At 44.7% G+C, this 27,950-nt stretch overlaps 3 protein-coding genes and 1 long non-coding RNA gene across 8 annotated transcripts in view; 2 read left to right on the top strand and 2 right to left on the bottom strand.

The window, feature by feature from the left end:
* LOC108873107 (SLAIN motif-containing protein 1) overlaps positions 1-1,484 on the top strand; it is a 148,277-nt gene extending 146,793 nt beyond the window's left edge. The window contains exons 16-19 of the transcript XR_007809122.1: positions 92-169; positions 512-574; positions 720-810; positions 984-1,484. The gene's annotated coding sequence lies outside the window, so the exon portion shown is untranslated. The remainder of the gene's footprint in view (positions 1-91; positions 170-511; positions 575-719; positions 811-983) is intronic.
* On the bottom strand, positions 62-24,747 carry LOC127139144 (kinesin-1 heavy chain-like). Of its 4 annotated transcripts, XM_051066086.1 has the most exons (4): positions 24,074-24,747; positions 10,463-10,534; positions 10,261-10,365; positions 1,499-1,713 (listed from the first exon to the last, which is right to left on the bottom strand). In XM_051066086.1, exons 1-4 carry the CDS (start codon positions 24,143-24,145, stop codon positions 1,585-1,587), a joined length of 378 nt encoding a protein of 125 aa, XP_050922043.1. In that variant the 5' UTR covers positions 24,146-24,747; the 3' UTR covers positions 1,499-1,584. The 4 variants fall into 4 exon arrangements, with proteins under 4 accessions (XP_050922041.1, XP_050922043.1, XP_050922040.1 ...); XM_051066084.1 differs by lacking the exons at positions 1,499-1,713; positions 24,074-24,747 and adding an exon at positions 62-193 and having other exon boundaries at positions 10,463-10,867; XM_051066083.1 differs by lacking the exon at positions 24,074-24,747 and having other exon boundaries at positions 1,502-1,713; positions 10,463-10,867.
* Positions 10,557-14,345, top strand: LOC108873111 (uncharacterized). 2 transcript variants are annotated; one of them, XR_007809123.1, is made up of 3 exons: positions 10,557-10,636; positions 10,718-11,537; positions 11,921-12,505. It is a non-coding gene; the product is annotated as an uncharacterized LOC108873111 (long non-coding RNA). The 2 variants fall into 2 exon arrangements; XR_007809124.1 differs by lacking the exon at positions 10,557-10,636 and adding an exon at positions 14,331-14,345 and having other exon boundaries at positions 11,399-11,537; positions 11,921-14,108.
* A 142-nt stretch (positions 24,748-24,889) lies between the features above and the next one.
* Positions 24,890-27,836, bottom strand: LOC108873085 (tubulin alpha chain). Its single transcript, XM_018661208.2, has 4 exons — positions 27,713-27,836; positions 26,421-26,643; positions 26,139-26,287; positions 24,890-26,042 (listed from the first exon to the last, which is right to left on the bottom strand). Exons 1-4 carry the CDS (start codon positions 27,713-27,715, stop codon positions 25,068-25,070), a joined length of 1,350 nt encoding a protein of 449 aa, XP_018516724.1. The 5' UTR covers positions 27,716-27,836; the 3' UTR covers positions 24,890-25,067.
* Positions 27,837-27,950: the final 114 nt, after the last annotated feature.

Raw genomic sequence — 27,950 nt, 5'->3', positions numbered from 1 at the left:
TTTTCTGTGTTTTCATGGTTGAACTGTTGATGAACAGGTCACAGTGTACTGATCATTTTGCTTTGCATGTTTCTCTCTGTATGTCCTCCAGGTGTCTCCACTTCACGTCCACGATCAGAGAGTCTTTGAACAATGAAGGAATTGTTTAGACCAGGACAGAGGCCTCCAGGTAATTCACAAACAGCTTCATCACCTGTCCAACACAGAGCACAGACATTAAATTATATATCATCTTGGTTATCTGTCTCTCATTTTGTCTGCGTCTCTTGACCAAATGTAGTTTAAATTTATCTTACGATGGAGAAACAAACATTTCCATCCACTGCTTTTGTGTGAATATGAGCAGCTTCTTCTGTGTTTGTGTAGAAAACAAATTTAACTGATGAATCCAGAACAAGAAGAATTTAGTGTCCTTTACTTCCATCAAGTGTTCAATATCCAGAAACGCTTTTATGTTGATGTGTTAAAAGTTACATCTTTATATGAATGTTTGTTGTGTTTTTCTCCACAGAATTCAAACTTCAACCATTAAATCACAAGAGAGAAGAGACAGACATGAAGATGTTTCCAGAAGGTCAGTGTTTATTCTTTGTAGTCTGACCCTGTCATTTAGAACAAAATAGAAACTTCAAAATTTATTAGTCAAAGAGAATATAATTAGTCTTCTTCTTGTCTCTTATTAATTAAGTTTTCTCTGTTTCATAACACCCTACATACAGGTCTCTGAAACGCCACCAGTGCTGTCGCATATCCCATAACGCCAGGGAGTCAAGAGCGGTTGGACAGGCGTTCACACTTTGTCTGCTTCAGGTAAGATTACAAGTCGCAGTCCCTTTTCCTTTTCTTTTAGTGTTTGCATTTGTTTGTATAGCCTCAAAATTTACTGCCACAGGTGATCTTTAAGTGTCCAAGCTCATCAGTAGTTGTCTTAGTATCATGTTGTCAGTCTGTCCATCTAAATACTGTTGTTTTCTTTCATCCAGAATCACTTCTGTCTCCGACTGACCCTCCTCCCACTGAAATCAACCCGACTCAACTCTACTGTGACATTGAGTATTTTTAACTGTTTTCCATGCCTTACTAGTTTATGACATTATTTAAGTGTTTTTCCTGCTGTACTCTACTATGACAGTATTTGAGTGTTTATGATTGTTTGTTATGCTTTACTGTATTATGACATTTTTGACTGTTGTTCACTGTTTTGTATGTGTTTTTATTGTGTGACAATAAATTGTGTGTGTATTGTGTTTCCTGTTAGGAAGAGATAGCAGAGGAATGAGAGTAAAGGGATGGGACACGCTTTGGCCCAGCCCTTTACTCAGATAGGACAGTGTAGATGAGCATGGGAATAATACTCTTAGCTGAACTGGGGCACATGAGCCTATAGGGGTGCCCCATTTTTATTTTTTTTTCTGTTTTTTTTCCCATTGACATTTTTTAAATTTTTTCATTCAAATTTTTGAGATTTTGATTTTTTCAATGTAACACTTAAGAATAAAATTTTTCCTCCAAAATTTCTATTGTTTTCTATACAAAAATTGCATGTAATTACACACACTAAACCACACCCCTTTTCATTTTTTTTCAAATTTTATTAATTAATAAAACACATATCAAAAAATTTGCGACTGGACCCAGCACCCACCCGGTACTGCCCAGGGAAGGTCGATTGTGGGGTAGGTATGAAACTCGGGCCATGTTGCAACTCGGACCCTGAAAAAAAATTTTTTTTTCTAACAGTTGACAGGAACAACGCATTAAAACAGTTGGGAAGAACACATGAACATAAAAAAGTGATCCAGTGACAGCTGTCTGTACGCCCATGGGTTCACTGCAGACAGGAGATGATCGCAGCTAATTCTGCATACTTAGAATAAAAATATGTGAATAAATGTATATGCTGTGATTACTGCAGGTATGGGTGGGTGGGCCAGGTATTGTTAAACTAGCCCACCTCCTCTAAAAAAGATCCAGTCCAAATGGAGCTGAAGTCGGGTTTAGACGGGATCTGTCACTTTATTTTTGTACATACATCTGTTTTTATTAAGTCCATAATACTCCCTGCTGTAAAACAGTGAAAATAAAGAATATGATTCTGCGTGCCTCCTTAAATTTGCCATAAAATCACATTGATCATTTTTAAACTTTATTCAAACGTTGACAGAATATTATGACAACGTTTCACAATAAGACATGAAGACAACAACGTGTCAGATTGACTATCGATCCGTTCCAAATGACAGTCAATACAGCGCATGCTCGGATTTCCTCGAGTCCCCTCCCACACACAAACACACAACAGGATTTCTGACCGTAAATACCCTAATAAACACGTGTAACATTTGTCAGAGCGGCCGGGGAGCGTAAAATCATTCTTAATCCACCTGAAACCACAGGAAACTCCTGCAGGATCACCGTTAGAGCCATCATAGCGCCACATTATTGTTCAAGGATTTTTACTGAAGATATTCGCTTTCAGGGTCAATAAAATGAATTAAACCCATATCCTACCTAACCTTACTGATAGCAATGTAAAGATGAAACACTAGGGGGCGCAAACGAAAAGCAGAGTTTCACTAAGTTGAACAAACACCTGTCAGCGCCGTGACACCAGAGTGTTGTATGGAGCGGGTTGAAGCAACAGAGAGGGAACAGGAATATTTCATCATAAAGATCGTTTCTCAGCACGTTTTCATTCAAATAAAACATTCTGACCATCACAGCTGAATCTGATTTAATCATTCCAACCCTCACATAACTTTTGTTGTGATCTGGCGTTATATAAACTGAGATTGTGGTTAGGGTTAGGGTTAGGGGTGCGGGGGTGCGGGGTGGGGGTTGCACGGGAGGGGGAAGAGGGAAGAGGGGTGGGGGGTTCTTTTATTTTATTTTTTAACTTTCAGGCTGTGGAGCAGGAGACGCTCAAAGAAAAGTTGGCCCATAAACTCATAGCAATCATTTTTAATTGAGAACAGCTGCAGCTTTCTTCTGATTTCTCTGATGATGTCAAGTCAATATTTATTTATACAGCGTCAAATCATAACAGACGTCATCTCGAGGCGCTGTACACACAGAGCAGGTTTACACCGTGCTCTTTATATTATAATATTTATAAGGAGACCCAACAATTCAAACCATGAGCAAGCGTGGTGTGTTCATGAAACGGTCAAAGACTTTAAAGTGGGGATGAAGTCAGTCAGAGTATTACAAGAAACACAGAGCCTTCGGCAGCTCAACACAAACTAAGGTGGAGATCACCTGAAACCCCCCTCTGTTCTCTACTCGACTTGGTACAGTCCAGTCAGACACTTTGTCAGATTTGAGCGACAACCTCCGAGTGTCGTTTGAATCAAGAGAAATACGTGACAAAGTGTTAAATGCAACACAAATATAAAACAAACTGACTGTTCTGCAAACGTCTGTGGATTTATATGTTGTCCGCAGCAGTTCACACAATAAAACATCGATCTTATAGTGATTTATTCACGGGACATTTTGTTTGGGGGAATCACACACGTGTCAGAAACGGGATTCGATTCCCATGAGACCTGCACAGAGTGAGGTCCAGCCGCCCCCCTCCTCTCCCCAGTGCACTGCCCCCCTCCCCCCACGCTCTCGTCTATATAAGGCGCGCCGGAAACAGCGACTTCCTCTTTGACACCCGGCGCGCGCAGACGGAGCCAGCGAGAACTGCTGCACGTGGTACAAACATTTGGTAACTCTCGCTTAAAATATCCACGCATTTATCACATTTTCTGCGTTTTTACTGTTGTCGGTGCAGTTATTAAATGGTTATCTTTCAATTTAAGTGTAAACGTGAGTCTTTTGTTGGCTTACTTTGCAGATTTTGACTAATGCTAGAATCCTTGCAGATTTCAACTCCTGCTAGAATCATAGCCTAACCTAACTACATCTGTTTCTTCTCTGTGTTTTTCAGAAACGGGAGGTGAGGAGATACACTCGTGTCTGCGCTGCTGTTTGTTTGGACCTTGTTATTTAACCTTTGTTGCATCCATTCACAAGTGTATCTCTGCACCTTTTGTTGCTGCTAGTTCTGCTGTAGCATGGTAATGCTAATGTTAATGCTAACGTTAAAGCTAATGCTAAAGTTAAAGCTAATGTTAATGTTAAAGTTAAAGCTAATGCTAAAGTTAAAGCTAATGTTAATGCTAAAGTTAAAGCTAATGCTAAAGTTAAAGCTAATGCTAAAGTTAAAGCTAATGCTAAAGTTAAAGCTAATGCTAAAGTTAAAGCTAAAGTTAATGTTAAAGTTAATGTTAAAGTTAAAGCTAATGCTAAAGTTAATAGTTAACAGTGTAAAACTGCACTAACAACAATAAAAATGCAGAAAATGTGATAAATGTGTGGATATTTTAAGTAAGAGTTACCAAATGTTTGTTCCATGTGCTCCAGTTCTTGCTGGCTAAAAAGTTTCAAAAGCACCTTGTACGCACAAGCATGTCCTATAAAACCAATAAGTCACTCCCTCCCTTCCTTCCTTCCTCCTGCCCCACCCCCCCTCTGGCTCCTCCTACCTGCCCCTCCCCCTGACTCCTCCTACCTACTCTAGCTCCTCCTACCTGCCCCTCCCCCTGACTCCTCCTACCTACTCTAGCTCCTCCTACCTGCCCCTCCCCCTGACTCCTCCTACCTGCCCCTCCCCCTGACTCCTCCTACCTACTCTAGCTCCTCCTACCTGCCCCTCCCCCTGACTCCTCCTACCTGCCCCGCCCCCCTCTAGCTCCTCCTACCTGCCCCTCCCCCTGACTCCTCCTACCTACTCTAGCCCCTCCTACCTGCCCCGCCCCCCTCTAGCTCCTCCTACCTAGCCCCACCCCCCTCTAGCTCCTCCTACCTAGCCCCGCCCACCTGATCTAGCCCCTCCCCCCCAGCTACCTCCCCCCCCCGAACTAAATTATCCTCTCCTGCTACCCCCTAACCCAGACGCTGGCAGTGAAGGGGATTCGAACCGGCCTCTCCCAGACCAGTCGACCATCCGGCCGCTGACGAACCCACTGCACCACCGTGCATCTGATATGAACAGAGCTCCGGGCGTATTTGACATCTTCATTTTGGCTGTTGAAAGTGAAAAACTCTTTGTCTCAACCAAGACTTGAACCTGCAACCTCTTGGTTCCCAATCACAACCTCTTGCCTGCAGACAAATCCACTGCACCACTGAGGATCTGATGTGACTAATGCTCGTGGCGCATTTGGCTTCTTCATTTTGGCAGTTGAAAGTGAAAAACTCTTTGTCGCAACCAAGAATTGAACTCACGACTCTTGATTCCCAGTCCGTCTCTTTAACCACTGACCTACAGGGTGAGACACCTGAGCTTCTTTTTTCAAGCATTTCACTCTGTGATCTGCACACCAGCCTTCAAAAACTCACTGCCTCAACCAAGAATTGAACTCACGACTCTTGAACATGAGTCAATGTTCTACCAGTCTGCGCCATCTTGTCAGACGGTGGAGGACTCTTTCTTTAAGCATTTCAGCCTTTCTTTTGCACACCAGTCTTCAAAAACTCTTTGTCTCAAACAAGAATTGAACTCACGAACTCTTGATTCCCAGTCCGTCTCTTTAACCACTGACCTACGGGGTGAGACAGCTGAGCTTCTTTTTTCAAGCATTTCACTCTGTGATCTGCACACCAGCCTTCAAAAACTCACTGCCTCAACCAAGAATTGAACTCACGACTCTTGAACATGAGTCAATGTTCTACCAGTCTGCGCCATCTTGTCAGACAGTGGAGGACTCTTTCTTTAAGCATTTCAGCCTTTCTTTTGCACACCGGCCTTCAAAAATTCACTGCCTCAACCAAGAATTGAACTCACCAACTCTTGAGACCCAGTCCATCTCCTTAACCACTGACCTATGTGGTGAGACACCTGAACTCCTTTTTTCAAGCATTTCACTCTGTGATCTGCACACCAGCCTTCAAAAACTCACTGCCTCAACCAAGAATTGAACTCACGACTCTTGAACATGAGTCAGTGTTCTACCAGTCTGCGCCATCTTGTCAGACAGCTGAGACACATTTCTTTGAGCCTTTCAGTGTTTACTTTGAGTGCTGGGCATCAAAACTCTGCAGCCTCTGACCCAAGACCTCAAAACCAGAGGAACCGATAACTCTGAACTTCAGTGTTGGTGTGAGCTATAAGGCGACGTGTTGATCAGAGGCTTTTGTCAGACTTTGATTCAAAAATCTCTGCTTGTACGACCCACAACTGAGTCAAATCCACATCCTCAGAACCTAAAGGTTCAGCTATCTCATCAGACCCTTCACACTTATTTCCTGGAGCCTTTGGGAGTTTACAGAGGGTCCTGGACTTCATCAAAATCCACCACAACTCAAACCCAAGAACTTCAGAGGGGTCATTCCATATCAGATCAGAAAAGGTTTCTGCAGCACCATCTCTGATTTTGTTCAGACATTGACATGAACAGGTCCAGAAAACAAGGCCTGTACACGGCCCTTGTTTTCATGTTTTCAGCCTTTGATATTATTCTGTTTTTATAACCTGACAAACACCTTATCTGAGAAGCCATGTTTGGACATTAAGACCTAGTACTATTATCACTGTCTCAGGGAGAAGAGGGAGAGTCTGAACTCAGCTCTGAGAGGGTTTCAGAAGGAGCACTGACATACAGGGTCTGTGTCCACCAGAGGGCGCTAATTCTACTCTTCACAACAAGGCTGCACAGTTGCACACAACAAAACCAATTAACAAATGATTCTATTTAAAACAATGAGGAAAACTTAAACTAACAGTGACGTGTAATCAGTAAAATCAGCAGTGTAGCTGAGGCCATGAGGGAAGAAGTGTTTGTGTGGTGTTGTTTGATCCAGAAACACAAACCAAAGCCAGTGGGTGTGTCTCAGGGAGAAGAGGGAGAGTCTGAACTCAGCTCTGAGAGGGTTTCAGAAGGAGCACTGACATACAGGGCCTGTGTCCACCAGAGGGCGCTGATGAGCTCAGGTGCTGATGGCCCTCTGCCATGCTCACCTCCAGTATCTGCAAAGCTTTTAAAAGCCTTATTTCAGGAAATCAAACACCGTATAGACAAAGAACAAACTAAATCTGAGACAGTGCAGCAACCACTCTCTTGGATTGAAACATCTGTGGACGTCAGATGTTTGGATCTGAACCAACAGCCTGTTTAAAGGGCTGCTCCTCATCAAGCCCCTGGGTCACAAAGGTCAAGAGGTTCTCAGTCTGTATTTTGGAGCGTCATTTCTCAGACTCCAGTCTTACTGGTGGGGTTTAGGCTTCAAGCCAGATTCATGTACTGTATTTTGGTTCAAATCAGCAATGAAATTCTGTTTTATAAATCTGGACTAGTTGCCTCAACAAAAGAATTAGATCCACAGCCATTCTTTAATTACCAGCAGCTGATATTCAGTCATTTTGCAGATATAATAACCATTAAAGGTTTGTACTGCCTGACCATCTCTTTGAACCTGCACAATATCAATCCTTAGTTTTTCCAACTGGATTGCTGGATGAGGTGGAGGAGGGAGAGGAGGAGAGGAGGGAGAGGAGGGAGAGGGACTTGGGTTGTACCAAGTTGGGCAGTGCAGAGTTCAGGGGGCGGGGTTTGAAGTCACAGAAACTCTTCAAGCCACTGAGTCAAGCTACTGCTGAGGGAGAAACACAAACCAAAGCCAGTGGGTGTGTCTCAGGGAGAAGAGGGAGAGTCTGAACTCAGCTCTGAGAGGGTTTCAGAAGGAGCACTGACATACAGGGCCTGTGTCCACCAGAGGGCGCTGATGAGCTCAGGTGCTCATGACCATGCTCACCTCCAGTATCTGCAAAGAAAGCAGCCACACTGCAAGTGACAGGCACACAGGGCAGAGAGACAACACAGCGATCTTACAAAGTTTGGTGAAGCTAGGAATAAAACTTGTCAGGATGTTAATGCCCAGACATGGCTTCTCAGATAAGGTGACTTTGAGAGGGTAAAAATAAAAAATATCAAGAGCTAAAAACATATCACAGCATTAGATTTAACTAAAGTTTCACCAAAACTGATAAGATGGAAGACAAACATGTTCTCAACATGACTGAACCATTAAAGGTTTGTACTGCCTGACCATCTCTTTGTACCTGCACAATATCAATCCTTAGTTTTTCCAACTCAATTGCTTGGTGAGGTGGAGGAGGGAGAGGGGACTTGGGTTGTACCAAGTTGGGCAGTGCAGAGTTCAGGGGGCGGGGTTTGAAGTCACAGAAACTCTTCAAGCCACTGAGTCAAGCTACTGCTGAGGGAGAAACACAAACCAAAGCCAGTGGGTGTGTCTCAGGGAGAAGAGGGAGAGTCTGAACTCAGCTCTGAGAGGGTTTCAGAAGGAGCACTGACATACAGGGCCTGTGTCCACCAGAGGGCGCTGATGAGCTCAGGTGCTGATGGCCCTCTGCCATGCTCACCTCCAGTACCTGCAAAGCTTTTAAAAGCCTTATTTCAGGGAATCAAACACCGTATAGACAAAGAACAAACTAAATCTGAGACAGTGCAGCAACCACTCTCTTGGACTGAAACATCTGTGGACGTCAGATGTTTGGATCTGAACCAACAGCCTGTTTAAAGGGCTGCTCCTCATCAAGCCCCTGGGTCACAAAGGTCAAGAGGTTCTCAGTCTGTATTTTGGAGCGTCATTTCTCAGACTCCAGTCTTACTGGTGGGGTTTAGGCTTCAAGCTAGATTCATGTACTGTATTTTGGTTCAAATCAGCAATGAAATTCTGTTTTATAAATCTGGACTAGTTGCCTCAACAAAAGAATTAGATCCACAGCCATTCTTTAATTACCAGCAGCTGATATTCAGTCATTTTGCAGATATAATAACCGTTAAAGGTTTGTACTGCCTGACCATCTCTTTGTACCTGCACAATATCAATCCTTAGTTTTTCCAACTGGATTGCTGGATGAGGTGGAGGAGGGAGAGGAGGGAGAGGGGACTTGGGTTGTACCAAGTTGGGCAGTGCAGAGTTCAGGGGGCGGGGTTTGAAGTCACAGAAACTCTTCAAGCCACTGAGTCAAGCTACTGCTGAGGGAGAAACACAAACCAAAGCCAGTGGGTGTGTCTCAGGGAGAAGAGGGAGAGTCTGAACTCAGCTCTGAGAGGGTTTCAGAAGGAGCACTGACATACAGGGCCTGTGTCCACCAGAGGGCGCTGATGAGCTCAGGTGCTCATGACCATGCTCACCTCCAGTATCTGCAAAGAAAGCAGCCACACTGCAAGTGACAGGCACACAGGGCAGAGAGACAACACAGCGATCTTACAAAGTTTGGTGAAGCTAGGAATAAAACTTGTCAGGATGTTAATGCCCAGACATGGCTTCTCAGATAAGGTGACTTTGAGAGGGTAAAAATAAAAAATATCAAGAGCTAAAAACATATCACAGCATTAGATTTAACTAAAGTTTCACCAAAACTGATAAGATGGAAGACAAACATGTTCTCAACATGACTGAACCATTAAAGGTTTGTACTGCCTGACCATCTCTTTGTACCTGCACAATATCAATCCTTAGTTTTTCCAACTCAATTGCTTGGTGAGGTGGAGGAGGGAGAGGGGACTTGGGTTGTACCAAGTTGGGCAGTGCAGAGTTCAGGGGGCGGGGTTTGAAGTCACAGAAACTCTTCAAGCCACTGAGTCAAGCTACTGCTGAGGGAGAAACACAAACCAAAGCCAGTGGGTGTGTCTCAGGGAGAAGAGGGAGAGTCTGAACTCAGCTCTGAGAGGGTTTCAGAAGGAGCACTGACATACAGGGCCTGTGTCCACCAGAGGGCGCTGATGAGCTCAGGTGCTCATGACCATGCTCACCTCCAGTATCTGCAAAGAAAGCAGCCACACTGCAAGTGACAGGCACACAGGGCAGAGAGACAACACAGCGATCTTACAAAGTTTGGTGAAGCTAGGAATAAAACTTGTCAGGATGTTAATGCCCAGACATGGCTTCTCAGATAAGGTGACTTTGAGAGGGTAAAAATAAGAACAATTTAACAAATTGTACTTAAGAACAATTTTGAGGTACCTACCTGAGTATTTCCATTGAAACTTTTGATGCTTATAGTAAATTATGCAGAGAATGCTTTCATTGAAGTAGGTGTATTTTTATTTTACTGTATTGCTATTTTGACTTCTTCCATCACTGGCTGAGAAAAAAGAAAAATACTAGTCTCCTTCACAGAACGTCAGCTTATTTTGTATTAATGTTACATATGCTGTATATAGTATATGTTAGGTACTTTACCTGCTTGTGGACTTTTGTGAGCTGCTCCAAGTTATTCTCCAGGAATGAGATCTTCTGTTTCTGGGCGATGTTGCCAAGCCCTTCCTCACAGTCCATCTCTGCACTCTAACAACAATAGTCAGAGCACAGGTTCAGTGTTAAACTGGCATTTTCAGAGAGATGATGCTTAACAGAACCAAGCAAGCAGAGGAAGGTGATGTACCTTCTTAACCCGTGTGGTGAGGTCCAGAACGAAGAGTTTGCGGAGGTTGTGAAGAGTCTGCAGCTCTTTGGCCTGAAAGAACAAGAAGAAAGTGATAATGATGGTTAGTAAGTGTGGAAGACAGGCTGAGGATTGAAGGATTAAACGACACCTCCTCTCCATCTGGAACAACGGGTGAGTGCCACTCTGGTTCTCCTGCAGCAGACACAGTGGTGAGTGTGAGATTTGACCATAAACCTCTGCCCTGTGTCGCAGCTCCATCATGGGCTTCATCAGTAGGAGAGGAGAGGGAGAAGGCTGTGCTTCCTGCTCAGGTTCAGTGAGAGCAGCAGAGAGGGAGCCATCACCTTCACCTGGATCCAACACTGCTGCTTTAAACTCTGCACGGCTCGCTGACAGAACCATCCACAGTTTTCACACTCGGATTTCTCCCAAATCCTCCATTTGTTGGGTCATTGTAAATCTTCTGAGACTGAGCTGTGTTTATGGGAAGCTGTTTCTCACTCGTGCCGGCAAAATTCAATTAATGGGCAGCCGTCCCTTTACTTTGAGCACGATATCTCAGTAAGGCCTCGAGGGAATTTTAATACAAATTTAATACAAATATTCAGTTGGACTCAAAGATGAACTGATTACATGCAGGTGGTCAAAAGGCCAAAGGTCACCGTGACAGCACCAAACACATTTACGGCCACAATTCAAGAATTCACAGTCTTATTAACTGCAGCAGGACTGGTCGGTGGAGGCGTATCGATACTACGATTGATACTTTTCTGTTACTTGGTGGTTGTTAACAGAACCGCTCATGTTTTCATTATTTAACTTTGAGTGAGCAACGTCTTGAGGAACGCACAGAAAACTGGAAACCGCATCCTCTCTGCCTCTTCATACTCAAACTGTAGAGTTGACTGTGTTCAGAGTTCCTGAAGCAGCAGTCATTTGTTTTTCCTGCTCAGTCTGATCTCTGTCTTCTCAGCTGTAAATCTCGCCGTCTGTCTTTTGTTTTTTTGTATTTCTCTTCCTGCTCGGCCTCCAGACCAGCAATCTGATTGGATTTGGAGAGTTTGACGTTCAGGTAGACGCCGCTTCAATCTGTTCCCCTGCTAAACCGCTGCAGTTTAACTCAACTATACTTTACTACACTAACAGCTGTGGCTCTCCCTCCTCCAACACAAGTGTTTGTTTTATTTTTGACACTTATTAAAGCTTGAAATACAAACAGCAGTAGAGAAAATATTTGACATGCATGCAGAATGAATTTAGGACAAATCTAAAGCGCCTCGGTCATGTATTGTATTTCTTTACGTGTCTGTTGCATGAAATTCACTTGTTAACATAAAATTCATGCAGAAAGATCCCCTTCATTCTTAGAACAATACTCTGGATTTACATTAGAGCTGGAGTCACTTTACTTTGTGTCTTTGTACCTAACAACCTGTCCTTTTCTCTTCTTCTCAGATGAGCGCAGACTTTCCTGACCAGAACTAAAGATCAGCTCCTCATCCTCTTGTTACCAGTGTACTCTTCATGTCTTTGTTTAATGCAGAGACTAAAGCCCCATTTGGACGGGATTAACTGTACGGGAGGAGGTGGGGACTTAAATCTTCACTGTGGTCTTCTGTAATGTAACCTCCATAACTCTGCTAAGAAGTCAGAAAAAAGACACTTGTGTTTGTGCAGAACTTGCTTTTGGAACTTGTTTGTAACTTTTCTTCAGTATCACAGTGATCCAGTGACAGCTGTCTGTACGCCCATGGGTTCACTGCAGACAGGAGATGATCGCAGCTAATTCTGCATACTTAGAATAAAAATATGTGAATAAATGTATATGCTGTGATTACTGCAGGTATGGGTGGGTGGGCCAGGTATTGTTAAACTAGCCCACCTCCTCTAAAAAAGATCCAGTCCAAATGGAGCTGAAGTCGGGTTTAGACGGGATCTGTCACTTTATTTTTGTACATACATCTGTTTTTATTAAGTCCATAATACTCCCTGCTGTAAAACAGTGAAAATAAAGAATATGATTCTGCGTGCCTCCTTAAATTTGCCATAAAATCACATTGATCATTTTTAAACTTTATTCAAACGTTGACAGAATATTATGACAACGTTTCACAATAAGACATGAAAACAACAACGTGTCAGATTGACTATCGATCCGTTCCAAATGACAGTCAATACAGCGCATGCTCGGATTTCCTCGAGTCCCCTCCCACACACAAACACACAACAGGATTTCTGACCGTAAATACCCTAATAAACACGTGTAACATTTGTCAGAGCGGCCGGGGAGCGTAAAATCATTCTTAATCCACCTGAAACCACAGGAAACTCCGGCAGGATCACCGTTAGAGCCATCATAGCGCCACATTATTGTTCAAGGATTTTTACTAAAGATATTTGCTTTCAGGGTCAATAAAATGAATTAAACCCATATCCTACCTAACCTTACTGATAGCAATGTAAAGATGAAACACTAGGGGGCGCAAACGAAAAGCAGAGTTTGACTAAGTTGAACAAACACCTGTCAGCGCCGTGACACCAGAGTGTTGTATGGAGCGGGTTGAAGCAACAGAGAGGGAACAGGAATATTTCATCATAAAGATCGTTTCTCAGCAGGTTTTCATTCAAATAAAACATTCTGACCATCACAACTGAATCTGATTTAATCATTCCAACCCTCACATAACTTTTGTTGTGATCTGGCGTTATATAAACTGAGATTGTGGTTAGGGTTAGGGTTAGGGGTGCGGGGGTGCGGGGTGGGGGTTGCACGGGAGGGGGAAGAGGGAAGAGGGGTGGGGGGTTCTTTTATTTTATTTTTTAACTTTCAGGCTGTGGAGCAGGAGACGCTCAAAGAAAAGTTGGCCCATAAACTCATAGCAATCATTTTTAATTGAGAACAGCTGCAGCTTTCTTCTGATTTCTCTGATGATGTCAAGTCAATATTTATTTATACAGCGTCAAATCATAACAGACGTCATCTCGAGGCGCTGTACACACAGAGCAGGTTTACACCGTGCTCTTTATATTATAATATTTATAAGGAGACCCAACAATTCAAACCATGAGCAAGCGTGGTGTGTTCATGAAACGGTCAAAGACTTTAAAGTGGGGATGAAGTCAGTCAGAGTATTACAAGAAACACAGAGCCTTCGGCAGCTCAACACAAACTAAGGTGGAGATCACCTGAAACCCCCCTCTGTTCTCTACTTGACTTGGTACAGTCCAGTCAGACACTTTGTCAGATTTGAGCGACAACCTCCGAGTGTCGTTTGAATCAAGAGAAATACGTGACAAAGTGTTAAATGCAACACAAATATAAAACAAACTGACTGTTCTGCAAACGTCTGTGGATTTATATGTTGTCCGCAGCAGTTCACACAATAAAACATCGATCTTATAGTGATTTATTCACGGGACATTTTGTTTGGGGGAATCACACACGTGTCAGAAACGGGATTCGATTCCCATGAGACCTGCACAGAGTGAGGTCCAGCCGCCCCCCTCCTCTCCCCAGTGCACTGCCCCCCTCCCCCCACGCTCTCGTCTATATAAGGCGCGCCGGAAACAGCGACTTCCTCTTTGACACCCGGCGCGCGCAGACGGAGCCAGCGAGAACTGCTGCACGTGGTACAAACATTTGGTAACTCTCGCTTAAAATATCCACGCATTTATCACATTTTCTGCGTTTTTACTGTTGTCGGTGCAGTTATTAAATGGTTATCTTTCAATTTAAGTGTAAACGTGAGTCTTTTGTTGGCTTACTTTGCAGATTTTGACTAATGCTAGAATCCTTGCAGATTTCAACTCCTGCTAGAATCATAGCCTAACCTAACTACATCTGTTTCTTCTCTGTGTTTTTCAGAAACGGGAGGTGAGGAGATACACTCGTGTCTGCGCTGCTGTTTGTTTGGACCTTGTTATTTAACCTTTGTTGCATCCATTCACAAGTGTATCTCTGCACCTTTTGTTGTTGCTAGTTCTGCTGTAGCATGGTAATGCTAATGTTAATGCTAACGTTAAAGCTAATGTTAAAGTTAAAGCTAATGCTAAAGTTAAAGCTAATGTTAATGTTAAAGTTAAAGCTAATGCTAAAGTTAAAGCTAATGCTAAAGTTAAAGCTAATGCTAAAGTTAAAGCTAATGTTAATGTTAAAGCTAAAGTTAATGTTAAAGTTAATGTTAAAGTTAAAGCTAATGCTAAAGTTAATAGTTAACAGTGTAAAACTGCACTAACAACAATAAAAATGCAGAAAATGTGATAAATGTGTGGATATTTTAAGTAAGAGTTACCAAATGTTTGTTCCATGTGCTCCAGTTCTTGCTGGCTAAAAAGTTTCAAAAGCACCTTGTACGCACAAGCATGTCCTATAAAACCAATAAGTCACTCCCTCCCTTCCTCCTGCCCCACCCCCCCTCTGGCTCCTCCTACCTGCCCCTCCCCCTGACTCCTCCTACCTACTCTAGCTCCTCCTCCCTGCCCCTCCCCCTGACTCCTCCTCCCTGCCCCGCCCCCTCTAGCTCCTCCTACCTGCCCCTCCCCCTGACTCCTCCTACCTACTCTAGCCCCTCCTACCTGCCCCTCCCCCTGACTCCTCCTACCTACTCTAATCCCTCCTACCTGCCCCGCCCCCTCTAGCTCCTCCTACCTAGCCCCGCCCCCCTCTAGCTCCTCCTACCTAGCCCCACCCCCCTCTAGCTCCTCCTACCTAGCCCCCCCCACCTGATCTAGCCCCTCCCCCCCAGCTACCTCCCCCCCCCGAACTAAATTATCCTCTCCTGCTACCCCCTAACCCAGACGCTGGCAGTGAAGGGGATTCGAACCGGCCTCTCCCAGACCAGTCGACCATCCGGCCGCTGACGAACCCACTGCACCACCGTGCATCTGATATGAACAGAGCTCCGGGCGTATTTGACATCTTCATTTTGGCTGTTGAAAGTGAAAAACTCTTTGTCTCAACCAAGACTTGAACCTGCAACCTCTTGGTTCCCAATCACAACCTCTTGCCTGCAGACAAATCCACTGCACCACTGAGGATCTGATGTGACTAATGCTCGTGGCGCATTTGGCTTCTTCATTTTGGCAGTTGAAAGTGAAAAACTCTTTGTCGCAACCAAGAATTGAACTCACGACTCTTGATTCCCAGTCCTTCTCTTTAACCACTGACCTACAGGGTGAGACACCTGAGCTTCTTTTTTCAAGCATTTCACTCTGTGATCTGCACACCAGCCTTCAAAAACTCACTGCCTCAACCAAGAATTGAACTCACGACTCTTGAACATGAGTCAGTGTTCTACCAGTCTGCGCCATCTTGTCAGACGGTGGAGGACTCTTTCTTTAAGCATTTCAGCCTTTCTTTTGCACACCAGTCTTCAAAAACTCTTTGTCTCAACCAAGAATTGAACTCACGAACTCTTGATTCCCAGTCCGTCTCTTTAACCACTGACCTACAGGGTGAGACACCTGAGCTTCTTTTTTCAAGCATTTCACTCTGTGATCTGCACACCAGCCTTCAAAAACCCACTGCCTCAACCAAGAATTGAACTCACGACTCTTGAACATGAGTCAATGTTCTACCAGTCTGCGCCATCTTGTCAGACAGTGGAGGACTCTTTCTTTAAGCATTTCAGCCTTTCTTTTGCACACCAGTCTTCAAAAACTCTTTGACGCAAGCAAGAATTGAACTCACCAACTCTTGAGACCCAGTCCATCTCCTTAACCACTGACCTATGTGGTGAGACACCTGAACTCCTTTTTTCAAGCATTTCACTCTGTGATCTGCACACCAGCCTTCAAAAACTCACTGCCTCAACCAAGAATTGAACTCACGACTCTTGAACATGAGTCAGTGTTCTACCAGTCTGCGCCATCTTGTCAGACAGCTGAGACACATTTCTTTGAGCCTTTCAGTGTTTACTTTGAGTGCTGGGCATCAAAACTCTGCAGCCTCTGACCCAAGACCTCAAAACCAGAGGAACCGATAACTCTGAACTTCAGTGTTGGTGTGAGCTATAAGGCGACGTGTTGATCAGAGGCTTTTGTCAGACTTTGATTCAAAAATCTCTGCTTGTACGACCCACAACTGAGTCAAATCCACATCCTCAGAACCTAAAGGTTCAGCTATCTCATCAGACCCTTCACACTTATTTCCTGGAGCCTTTGGGAGTTTACAGAGGGTCCTGGACTTCATCAAAATCCACCACAACTCAAACCCAAGAACTTCAGAGGGGTCATTCCATATCAGATCAGAAAAGGTTTCTGCAGCACCATCTCTGATTTTGTTCAGACATTGACATGAACAGGTCCAGAAAACAAGGCCTGTACACGGCCCTTGTTTTCATGTTTTCAGCCTTTGATATTATTCTGTTTTTATAACCTGACAAACACCTTATCTGAGAAGCCATGTTTGGACATTAAGACCTAGTACTATTATCACTGTCTCAGGGAGAAGAGGGAGAGTCTGAACTCAGCTCTGAGAGGGTTTCAGAAGGAGCACTGACATACAGGGTCTGTGTCCACCAGAGGGCACTAATTCTACTCTTCACAACAAGGCTGCACAGTTGCACACAACAAAACCAATTAACAAATGATTCTATTTAAAACAATGAGGAAAACTTAAACTAACAGTGACGTGTAATCAGTAAAATCAGCAGTGTAGCTGAGGCCATGAGGGAAGAAGTGTTTGTGTGGTGTTGTTTGATCCAGAAACACAAACCAAAGCCAGTGGGTGTGTCTCAGGGAGAAGAGGGAGAGTCTGAACTCAGCTCTGAGAGGGTTTCAGAAGGAGCACTGACATACAGGGCCTGTGTCCACCAGAGGGCGCTGATGAGCTCAGGTGCTGATGGCCCTCTGCCATGCTCACCTCCAGTATCTGCAAAGCTTTTAAAAGCCTTATTTCAGGAAATCAAACACCGTATAGACAAAGAACAAACTAAATCTGAGACAGTGCAGCAACCACTCTCTTGGATTGAAACATCTGTGGACGTCAGATGTTTGGATCTGAACCAACAGCCTGTTTAAAGGGCTGCTCCTCATCAAGCCCCTGGGTCACAAAGGTCAAGAGGTTCTCAGTCTGTATTTTGGAGCGTCATTTCTCAGACTCCAGTCTTACTGGTGGGGTTTAGGCTTCAAGCCAGATTCATGTACTGTATTTTGGTTCAAATCAGCAATGAAATTCTGTTTTATAAATCTGGACTAGTTGCCTCAACAAAAGAATTAGATCCACAGCCATTCTTTAATTACCAGCAGCTGATATTCAGTCATTTTGCAGATATAATAACCATTAAAGGTTTGTACTGCCTGACCATCTCTTTGTACCTGCACAATATCAATCCTTAGTTTTTCCAACTGGATTGCTGGATGAGGTGGAGGAGGGAGAGGAGGGAGAGGGACTTGGGTTGTACCAAGTTGGGCAGTGCAGAGTTCAGGGGGCGGGGTTTGAAGTCACAGAAACTCTTCAAGCCACTGAGTCAAGCTACTGCTGAGGGAGAAACACAAACCAAAGCCAGTGGGTGTGTCTCAGGGAGAAGAGGGAGAGTCTGAACTCAGCTCTGAGAGGGTTTCAGAAGGAGCACTGACATACAGGGCCTGTGTCCACCAGAGGGCGCTGATGAGCTCAGGTGCTCATGACCATGCTCACCTCCAGTATCTGCAAAGAAAGCAGCCACACTGCAAGTGACAGGCACACAGGGCAGAGAGACAACACAGCGATCTTACAAAGTTTGGTGAAGCTAGGAATAAAACTTGTCAGGATGTTAATGCCCAGACATGGCTTCTCAGATAAGGTGACTTTGAGAGGGTAAAAATAAAAAATATCAAGAGCTAAAAACATATCACAGCATTAGATTTAACTAAAGTTTCACCAAAACTGATAAGATGGAAGACAAACATGTTCTCAACATGACTGAACCATTAAAGGTTTGTACTGCCTGACCATCTCTTTGTACCTGCACAATATCAATCCTTAGTTTTTCCAACTCAATTGCTTGGTGAGGTGGAGGAGGGAGAGGAGGGAGAGGAGGGAGAGGGGACTTGGGTTGTACCAAGTTGGGCAGTGCAGAGTTCAGGGGGCGGGGTTTGAAGTCACAGAAACTCTTCAAGCCACTGAGTCAAGCTACTGCTGAGGGAGAAACACAAACCAAAGCCAGTGGGTGTGTCTCAGGGAGAAGAGGGAGAGTCTGAACTCAGCTCTGAGAGGGTTTCAGAAGGAGCACTGACATACAGGGCCTGTGTCCACCAGAGGGCGCTGATGAGCTCAGGTGCTGATGGCCCTCTGCCATGCTCACCTGCAGTATCTGCAAAGCTTTTAAAAGCCTTATTTCAGGGAATCAAACACCGTATAGACAAAGAACAAACTAAATCTGAGACAGTGCAGCAACCACTCTCTTGGACTGAAACATCTGTGGACGTCAGATGTTTGGATCTGAACCAACAGCCTGTTTAAAGGGCTGCTCCTCATCAAGCCCCTGGGTCACAAAGGTCAAGAGGTTCTCAGTCTGTATTTTGGAGCGTCATTTCTCAGACTCCAGTCTTACTGGTGGGGTTTAGGCTTCAAGCCAGATTCATGTACTGTATTTTGGTTCAAATCAGCAATGAAATTCTGTTTTATAAATCTGGACTAGTTGCCTCAACAAAAGAATTAGATCCACAGCCATTCTTTAATTACCAGCAGCTGATATTCAGTCATTTTGCAGATATAATAACCATTAAAGGTTTGTACTGCCTGACCATCTCTTTGTACCTGCACAATATCAATCATTAGTTTTTCCAACTGGATTGCTGGATGAGGTGGAGGAGGGAGAGGAGGAGAGGAGGGAGAGGAGGGAGAGGGGACTTGGGCTGTACCAAGTTGGGCAGTGCAGGTTCAGGGGGCGGGGTTTGAAGTCACAGAAACTCTTCAAGCCACTGAGTCAAGCTACTGCTGAGGGAGAAACACAAACCAAAGCCAGTGGGTGTGTCTCAGGGAGAAGAGGGAGAGTCTGAACTCAGCTCTGAGAGGGTTTCAGAAGGAGCACTGACATACAGGGCCTGTGTCCACCAGAGGGCGCTGATGAGCTCAGGTGCTCATGACCATGCTCACCTCCAGTATCTGCAAAGAAAGCAGCCACACTGCAAGTGACAGGCACACAGGGCAGAGAGACAACACAGCGATCTTACAAAGTTTGGTGAAGCTAGGAATAAAACTTGTCAGGATGTTAATGCCCAGACATGGCTTCTCAGATAAGGTGACTTTGAGAGGGTAAAAATAAAAAATATCAAGAGCTAAAAACATATCACAGCATTAGATTTAACTAAAGTTTCACCAAAACTGATAAGATGGAAGACAAACATGTTCTCAACATGACTGAACCATTAAAGGTTTGTACTGCCTGACCATCTCTTTGTACCTGCACAATATCAATCCTTAGTTTTTCCAACTCAATTGCTTGGTGAGGTGGAGGAGGGAGAGGAGGGAGAGGAGGGAGAGGGGACTTGGGCTGTACCAAGTTGGGCAGTGCAGGTTCAGGGGGCGGGGTTTGAAGTCACAGAAACTCTTCAAGCCACTGAGTCAAGCTACTGCTGAGGGAGAAACACAAACCAAAGCCAGTGGGTGTGTCTCAGGGAGAAGAGGGAGAGTCTGAACTCAGCTCTGAGAGGGTTTCAGAAGGAGCACTGACATACAGGGTCTGTGTCCACCAGAGGGCGCTAATTCTACTCTTCACAACAAGGCTGCACAGTTGCACACAACAAAACCAATTAACAAATGATTCTATTTAAAACAATGAGGAAAACTTAAACTAACAGTGACGTGTAATCAGTAAAATCAGCAGTGTAGCTGAGGCCATGAGGGAAGAAGTGTTTGTGTGGTGTTGTTTGATCCAGAAACACAAACCAAAGCCAGTGGGTGTGTCTCAGGGAGAAGAGGGAGAGTCTGAACTCAGCTCTGAGAGGGTTTCAGAAGGAGCACTGACATACAGGGCCTGTGTCCACCAGAGGGCGCTGATGAGCTCAGGTGCTGATGGCCCTCTGCCATGCTCACCTCCAGTATCTGCAAAGCTTTTAAAAGCCTTATTTCAGGGAATCAAACACCGTATAGACAAAGAACAAACTAAATCTGAGACAGTGCAGCAACCACTCTCTTGGACTGAAACATCTGTGGACGTCAGATGTTTGGATCTGAACCAACAGCCTGTTTAAAGGGCTGCTCCTCATCAAGCCCCTGGGTCACAAAGGTCAAGAGGTTCTCAGTCTGTATTTTGGAGCGTCATTTCTCAGACTCCAGTCTTACTGGTGGGGTTTAGGCTTCAAGCCAGATTCATGTACTGTATTTTGGTTCAAATCAGCAATGAAATTCTGTTTTATAAATCTGGACTAGTTGCCTCAACAAAAGAATTAGATCCACAGCCATTCTTTAATTACCAGCAGCTGATATTCAGTCATTTTGCAGATATAATAACCATTAAAGGTTTGTACTGCCTGACCATCTCTTTGAACCTGCACAATATCAATCCTTAGTTTTTCCAACTGGATTGCTGGATGAGGTGGAGGAGGGAGAGGAGGAGAGGAGGGAGAGGAGGGAGAGGGACTTGGGTTGTACCAAGTTGGGCAGTGCAGAGTTCAGGGGGCGGGGTTTGAAATCACAGAAACTCTTCAAGCCACTGAGTCAAGCTACTGCTGAGGGAGAAACACAAACCAAAGCCAGTGGGTGTGTCTCAGGGAGAAGAGGGAGAGTCTGAACTCAGCTCTGAGAGGGTTTCAGAAGGAGCACTGACATACAGGGCCTGTGTCCACCAGAGGGCGCTGATGAGCTCAGGTGCTCATGACCATGCTCACCTCCAGTATCTGCAAAGAAAGCAGCCACACTGCAAGTGACAGGCACACAGGGCAGAGAGACAACACAGCGATCTTACAAAGTTTGGTGAAGCTAGGAATAAAACTTGTCAGGATGTTAATGCCCAGACATGGCTTCTCAGATAAGGTGACTTTGAGAGGGTAAAAATAAAAAATATCAAGAGCTAAAAACATATCACAGCATTAGATTTAACTAAAGTTTCACCAAAACTGATAAGATGGAAGACAAACATGTTCTCAACATGACTGAACCATTAAAGGTTTGTACTGCCTGACCATCTCTTTGAACCTGCACAATATCAATCCTTAGTTTTTCCAACTCAATTGCTTGGTGAGGTGGAGAAGGGAGATGAGGGAGAGGAGGGAGAGGGGACTTGGGTTGTACCAAGTTGGGCAGTGCAGAGTTCAGGGGGCGGGGTTTGAAGTCACAGAAACTCTTCAAGCCACTGAGTCAAGCTACTGCTGAGGGAGAAACACAAACCAAAGCCAGTGGGTGTGTCTCAGGGAGAAGAGGGAGAGTCTGAACTCAGCTCTGAGAGGGTTTCAGAAGGAGCACTGACATACAGGGCCTGTGTCCACCAGAGGGCGCTAATTCTACTCTTCACAACAAGGCTGCACAGTTGCACACAACAAAACCAATTAACAAATGATTCTATTTAAAACAATGAGGAAAACTTAAACTAACAGTGACGTGTAATCAGTAAAATCAGCAGTGTAGCTGAGGCCATGAGGGAAGAAGTGTTTGTGTGGTGTTGTTTGATCCAGAAACACAAACCAAAGCCAGTGGGTGTGTCTCAGGGAGAAGAGGGAGAGTCTGAACTCAGCTCTGAGAGGGTTTCAGAAGGAGCACTGACATACAGGGCCTGTGTCCACCAGAGGGCGCTGATGAGCTCAGGTGCTGATGGCCCTCTGCCATGCTCACCTCCAGTACCTGCAAAGCTTTTAAAAGCCTTATTTCAGGGAATCAAACACCGTATAGACAAAGAACAAACTAAATCTGAGACAGTGCAGCAACCACTCTCTTGGACTGAAACATCTGTGGACGTCAGATGTTTGGATCTGAACCAACAGCCTGTTTAAAGGGCTGCTCCTCATCAAGCCACAGTCATTCTTTAATTACCAGCAGCTGATATTCAGTCATTTTGCAGATATAATCTTTGTACTGTTTCAAAAACCATTGTCTTATTCAGGTTTGGACCGCAGCCCAAAATTGAGGTTAAGGTGTAACTGTCAAGTTATCAGAGGAAAAACTGCACTGACAAAAACACAGAGAATGTGATGAATGTGGATATTTTAAGCAATAGTTGCTCCATGTAGAAGAGCTAAAAAAATGTTTAAAGTTCCAAAAGTATATTTCAAAACATTCTCCCTTTCACTAACCCATGCTCCAGATACTGGTATCAGGGTAGATTTGAACTAGCCACTCCCAGACCCATATGACCTTTCAGCCATAAACAAATCCATCACACTACCAAGCATCCTTCACATTGGGAACATCTCTCACAGTGCTTTTCAGACTTCACTTTGTGTGTTGGACCTCAAAAATCTACTGACTCACACAAGAACTGAACTCACAACCTCTTAACTCCAGTCCATCTTCTAACTGACCAAGCTACTTGGTCAGACAAAGGGGTTCATTTTTTAAAAGTTTTTCAGTCTTTCCTTTGTTCACCAGCCTTCAAAAACTCACTGCCTCAACCAAGAATTGAACTCACAACCTCATGAACACAAAGCAGTGTTCTACCAGTCTATGCTATCTTCTCAGACAGTTGAACCCTCTTTATTTGAGCCTTTCAGTGTTTACTTTGAATGCTGGGTTTCAAAACTCTGCAGCCTCTGAGGCTCGAACCCAAAACTTCTGAACTTCAGAGCAGTCACCTTACTCCCTAAGCTACCAGCTCAGAGACACTTGAGGTTTGTTCTTTAGAGGTCTTAAGTCTTATGTCCTTGTGTTTGATTTCAAAATTCAGCAAGATTTGAACCCTGCACCTTGAAACTTCAGTGCAGCACTCTAACACTGTGAGCTACTTGGCCAGATATGGCTGAGCTATAGATCTTAAGAGTCTTTAAGTCTTCACTTTAGGTGTTGGGCGTCAAAAATTCATTGAGTCTTGCAAGAATTGAACTCACAGCCTCAATATTGCGAGTCAGTCTTTTAACCATCAGTACTACCTGACCAGACAATCAAACAGGACCTCATCGACTACTTGAGTGTTTACTTTGGATGCTGGGCTTCAAAACTCACTGTTAGGCCTGAGAACTGAACACAAAACCTCCAAACATCAGAGGACTCACCTTACTCCCTAAGCTATCTGGTCAGAGACACTTATACCTATTTTGTATATGTGAGACTAAATAAACGTTTTTCGTGTTTAAGTGCTGCAATCACTCCCCTTGACTTCTGTGACTTTCTCCACTTAATAAATCTCCTTTACAGCTTTTTAAATTAACATTTTTATTATTAATATATGCACAGGAGCTGTTGCCTCCTGTTAGTGTGTCTGTGTAACTGTGTGGTACTTTTACTTCAGTAAAGTATCTGATTACTTCTTCCACCACTGAAAGTCACACAGTTACACAGACAGACTAACAGATGGAAGCAGTGATATTCCAGCAGCTCCTGAGTTCTGCTCAGTTAAAATTCCTGTTTTTGTCAATGGAGTCTGGTAGTGATATACAGTGATATTTCTGGTTATTACTCTTTAATAAAAAGCTCTGTCTCTGTAGGAATCCTGTCATAATGTTGTCACATACTGATAATAACATTCAAGACTTTACCTCAAACAGGCTGCGACTGTTGGGCCTCGTCTCCTCGAACCTTCCCATCATGCCACAGAAAGACAAATCCATGTTCCCTCCTTAGTTTGTTCCTCGAGTTCTGACCCAGAAATAAAACACTCGGCTCTCTCCCATGATTCTCAGCGGGCTTACTCCAGAAACACTGCACTGTCTGACCCTGCTGCTGCTGCTGCTCCAGGACTTAACCTGCTCCAGAATTAGGCAACAAACAGTTTAGACATCAGCTCCCAGCTCCTGAGATTAAAACCTCAGAAACATAATGGAGCTTTAATCTGCTCCCAGAACAGTTCAGTCATTAGAGCTTCATCTGATTTTAAAATCACAGGCTGAAGTTTTAGAGACAGAAACAAGACTGTTTCTAATTAAAGGGTTATTACAGTTAAATCCTGTATGAAACAGTCTGAGCTGTGTCCAGTAGAAACTATTTAAAAAGGAGTAAAAATAAATCACTGGTTCCTCTGACATGAGAAGATTAACTGGTGTCCATTCAGTCCTGAACTGAAACAACAAAAATCTGAGTTTCCTCACAGAAATACTAAAACACCACCTGATTACCTGCTGCTGGACATGAAACTATCAATTCATTTACTTTATTTTTCATCTTAATCATTTATTCAAACAAAAGTGACTCATTTTCTGGTCTTTTCCTGACTCTTACTTTCTCTTACCTCTGGTCCTGACACTAACACAACTCTGTCTTTAACTTTTCTGCTGGAACTGAAGCTTCCAGTTTCTCCATGAAGAAGAAGCCTGACCAGTTCATCTGCTGCTGAAGAGTAAACACAGGACAAAGAATAAACTTCATGGTCTTTATTAGTTTGGATCAATGTAAAATGAGGCAGGAAACTCATGATGGTCGACTGGAATGTGCAGAACTGAAAGGAGTGAGTCCAGACAGCGTCGCAGTAACACTCTTTGGTGTTGAGCTGGTCTTTGTGGGACCAGTGGAGCGATGAACAGGTGTTTCAGCGATCTAGTACTCCTCTCCTTCGTCCTCCTCCCCGACGCTGTCGGTTCCCACCTCTTCGTAATCCTTCTCCAGGGCGGCCATGTCCTCTCTGGCCTCCGAGAACTCTCCCTCCTCCATCCCCTCTCCCACGTACCAGTGGACGAAGGCCCTCTTGGCGTACATCAGGTCGAACTTGTGGTCCAGTCGAGCCCAGGCCTCGGCGATGGCGGTGGTGTTGCTCAGCATGCACACGGCCCTCTGCACCTTGGCCAGGTCTCCTCCAGGAACCACAGTGGGAGGCTGGTAGTTGATGCCCACCTTGAAGCCTGTGGGACACCAGTCCACAAACTGGATGCTGCGCTTCGTCTTGATGGTGGCGATGGCCGAGTTGACGTCTTTGGGCACCACGTCTCCGCGGTACAGGAGGCAGCAGGCCATGTACTTGCCGTGACGAGGGTCGCACTTCACCATCTGATTGGCCGGCTCGAAGCAGGCGTTGGTGATGTCAGCGACAGAGAGCTGCTCGTGATAGGCCTTCTCTGCAGAGATGACAGGGGCGTAGGTGGCCAGAGGGAAGTGGATGCGAGGGTAGGGCACCAGGTTGGTCTGGAACTCCGTCAGGTCCACGTTCAGGGCGCCGTCGAAGCGCAGGGAGGCGGTGATGGAGGAGACGATCTGTCCAATCAGCCTGTTGAGGTTGGTGTAGGTGGGACGCTCGATGTCCAGGTTCCTGCGGCAGATGTCGTAGATGGCCTCGTTGTCCACCATGAAGGCGCAGTCCGAGTGCTCCAGGGTGGTGTGGGTGGTCAGGATGGAGTTGTAGGGCTCCACCACGGCCGTGGACACCTGAGGAGCCGGGTAAACCGCAAACTCCAGCTTGGACTTTTTGCCGTAGTCGACGGAGAGACGCTCCATCAGCAGAGAGGTGAAGCCAGAGCCGGTTCCTCCTCCAAAGGAGTGGAAGATGAGGAAACCTTGGAGCCCTGTGCACTGGTCGGCCTGCGGGAGAGATCGAGGTTTTAACACGTCGTCACGTCACATGACTCCTGTGCTTCCTCAGTTTAAAACATTAAAACACTGAGGACTTGAACTCACCAGCTTACGAGTCCTGTCCAGAACCAGGTCGATGATCTCCTTTCCGACCGTGTAGTGACCACGAGCGTAGTTGTTGGCGGCGTCTTCCTTCCCGGTGATCAGCTGCTCAGGGTGGAAGAGCTGTCGGTAGGTTCCAGTTCGAACTTCATCTGAGGAGCAACGAGAAAACGGGTTCATCCTGATGCTTCAAAAATCTGTTTAGTCGTATTTTCAGTGAAAAAAACCCCAAACAGTTACTTAGAAAAAATTAAATAGTGAAACTAGAGTAAAGTGAGTGTTTACCGATGACTGTCGGCTCCAGGTCCACAAACACAGCTCTGGGAACATGTTTTCCAGCTCCAGTCTCACTGAAGAAGGTGTTGAAGGAGTCGTCTCCTCCTCCGATCGTCTTGTCGCTGGGCATCTGACCGTCCGGCTGGATGCCGTGCTCCAGGCAATACAGCTCCCAGCATGCATTGCCCATCTGGGTGCCGGCCTGGCCGACGTGCATAGAAATACACTCACGCTGCAGAAACACAAGGGAACAACGATCAGTTAAAAAACAGAGGCTCAGACACCATGAACCAGTTCACACTGTGTCTCTGTTAGTTTGTTCAGTTTCATCTAAGCAGTGAAGACACTGACCCAGATCACACATCAGCTCCTCAGAGCCTGAACCTGTCGCCATGATACGCCCTGGTTTTATTTTTATTCAAGGAAACATCACAGCACAGAAACGTCTTCATCCGATTCAGTTAAGAGTCAATTAAAGAAAAAAAGAAGGATGGCTGATATATAACTTAAGGACATTTTAAGGTCTTTAATATCAACATCAGTGTCTACTTCAGGTGTTTAGAGGAACATTTATTCAGTCCTGAGCCTCAGGTGAAGTCTTTGTGCAGACCTGATGAATCATACCTGCTGAGTCACATGACCTGTGGGGGGTTAACTCTGCCCCCCTCCCTCCAAACTGAGACTGAACAGCAGCTGATCAGTTAAAAAAAACAGGGAGGAACGTAAACCCCCCACACCGGCAGGAGGAGGTCCTCCTCTCTGCCCCCCCACACTGCTCACTCCCTGCAAAGCACTACCTTTGTGTTACATTCACGGACAGGGCGTTATCTGATGGCGCCTACCAGCTCACACTCGGAAAAAACCGTTTCACTCTCAGTTCCCGCACGAACACCGGCCGCATGGTCCACGCGGTCTTCTACAAGCTATCTGAATTATTATTTCTTTTAAATTAACAAGATGAATAAGTTTAACGATTTAACGGGGATTTTGTCGGCCATTTTTTTGAAACTGCGCCAGTACTTTGGCCTCGTTCCACGTCATATTAACGTTACGCACACACAGGCGGGATCATTACAGACAGACGACTTTACGTCTATTTAATGACATTTAAACGATTATACGCAATTTTAAATCTACATATGAGCTGTTCTACATTTAATGCGTATCATTTAATGGCCGGAAAACAGCATTTGAAACAAAAAAAATGCATTTTTTTTAACAGCAACAACAGACAGTCTTTAACCAATGATCTAAAACACAGAGTACGATTTTTAAAAAGGGTTTTTAACTTAAATACTCACCATTTTGTCTGACTGTTTTTCTCCTTCTCACCGACGTTGAAGTATCGGCAGCTGAAGGCAGTACTGAAGGGAGGAAGTGAAGCTGGTTTTATTTATAGCTTTTCGAGGGGCGGGGCCAAAGGGGCAGTTTGAATTTCCTGTCGGCGGGAGCGGACGTTAGCCTGTGCTGCATTCATGCGCAACCGAAAAAAAACGATGCTTACCGTTTAGTTGCATTTCAAATTAAATGTAAGGTTTT

The sequence above is a fragment of the Lates calcarifer genome, linkage group LG7_2, assembly GCF_001640805.2.
Source record: "Lates calcarifer isolate ASB-BC8 linkage group LG7_2, TLL_Latcal_v3, whole genome shotgun sequence".
NCBI classification, from domain to species: domain Eukaryota; kingdom Metazoa; phylum Chordata; class Actinopteri; family Centropomidae; genus Lates; species Lates calcarifer.
Note: the sequence above shows the minus strand (reverse complement) of the source record. Positions and strands in the feature narration are given on the sequence as shown.

Coding starts and splice junctions, on each gene's coding strand:
- LOC127139144 (XM_051066083.1), bottom strand. CDS start 10,867: ATGGTTCTGTCAGCGAGCCGTGCAGAGTTTAAAGCAGCAGTGTTGGAT. Junction 10,366..10,462: donor TCACCACACGGGTTAAGAAG/GTACATCACCTT, acceptor TATTGTTGTTAG/AGTGCAGAGATGGACTGTGA. Junction 1,714..10,260: donor TCACAAAAGTCCACAAGCAG/GTAAAGTACCTA, acceptor ATTTTTTTTCAG/GGTCCGAGTTGCAACATGGC.
- LOC108873085 (XM_018661208.2), bottom strand. Junction 26,288..26,420: donor CCTGGAGCCGACAGTCATCG/GTAAACACTCAC, acceptor GTTGCTCCTCAG/ATGAAGTTCGAACTGGAACC. Junction 26,043..26,138: donor TGGACAGGACTCGTAAGCTG/GTGAGTTCAAGT, acceptor TCTCTCCCGCAG/GCCGACCAGTGCACAGGGCT.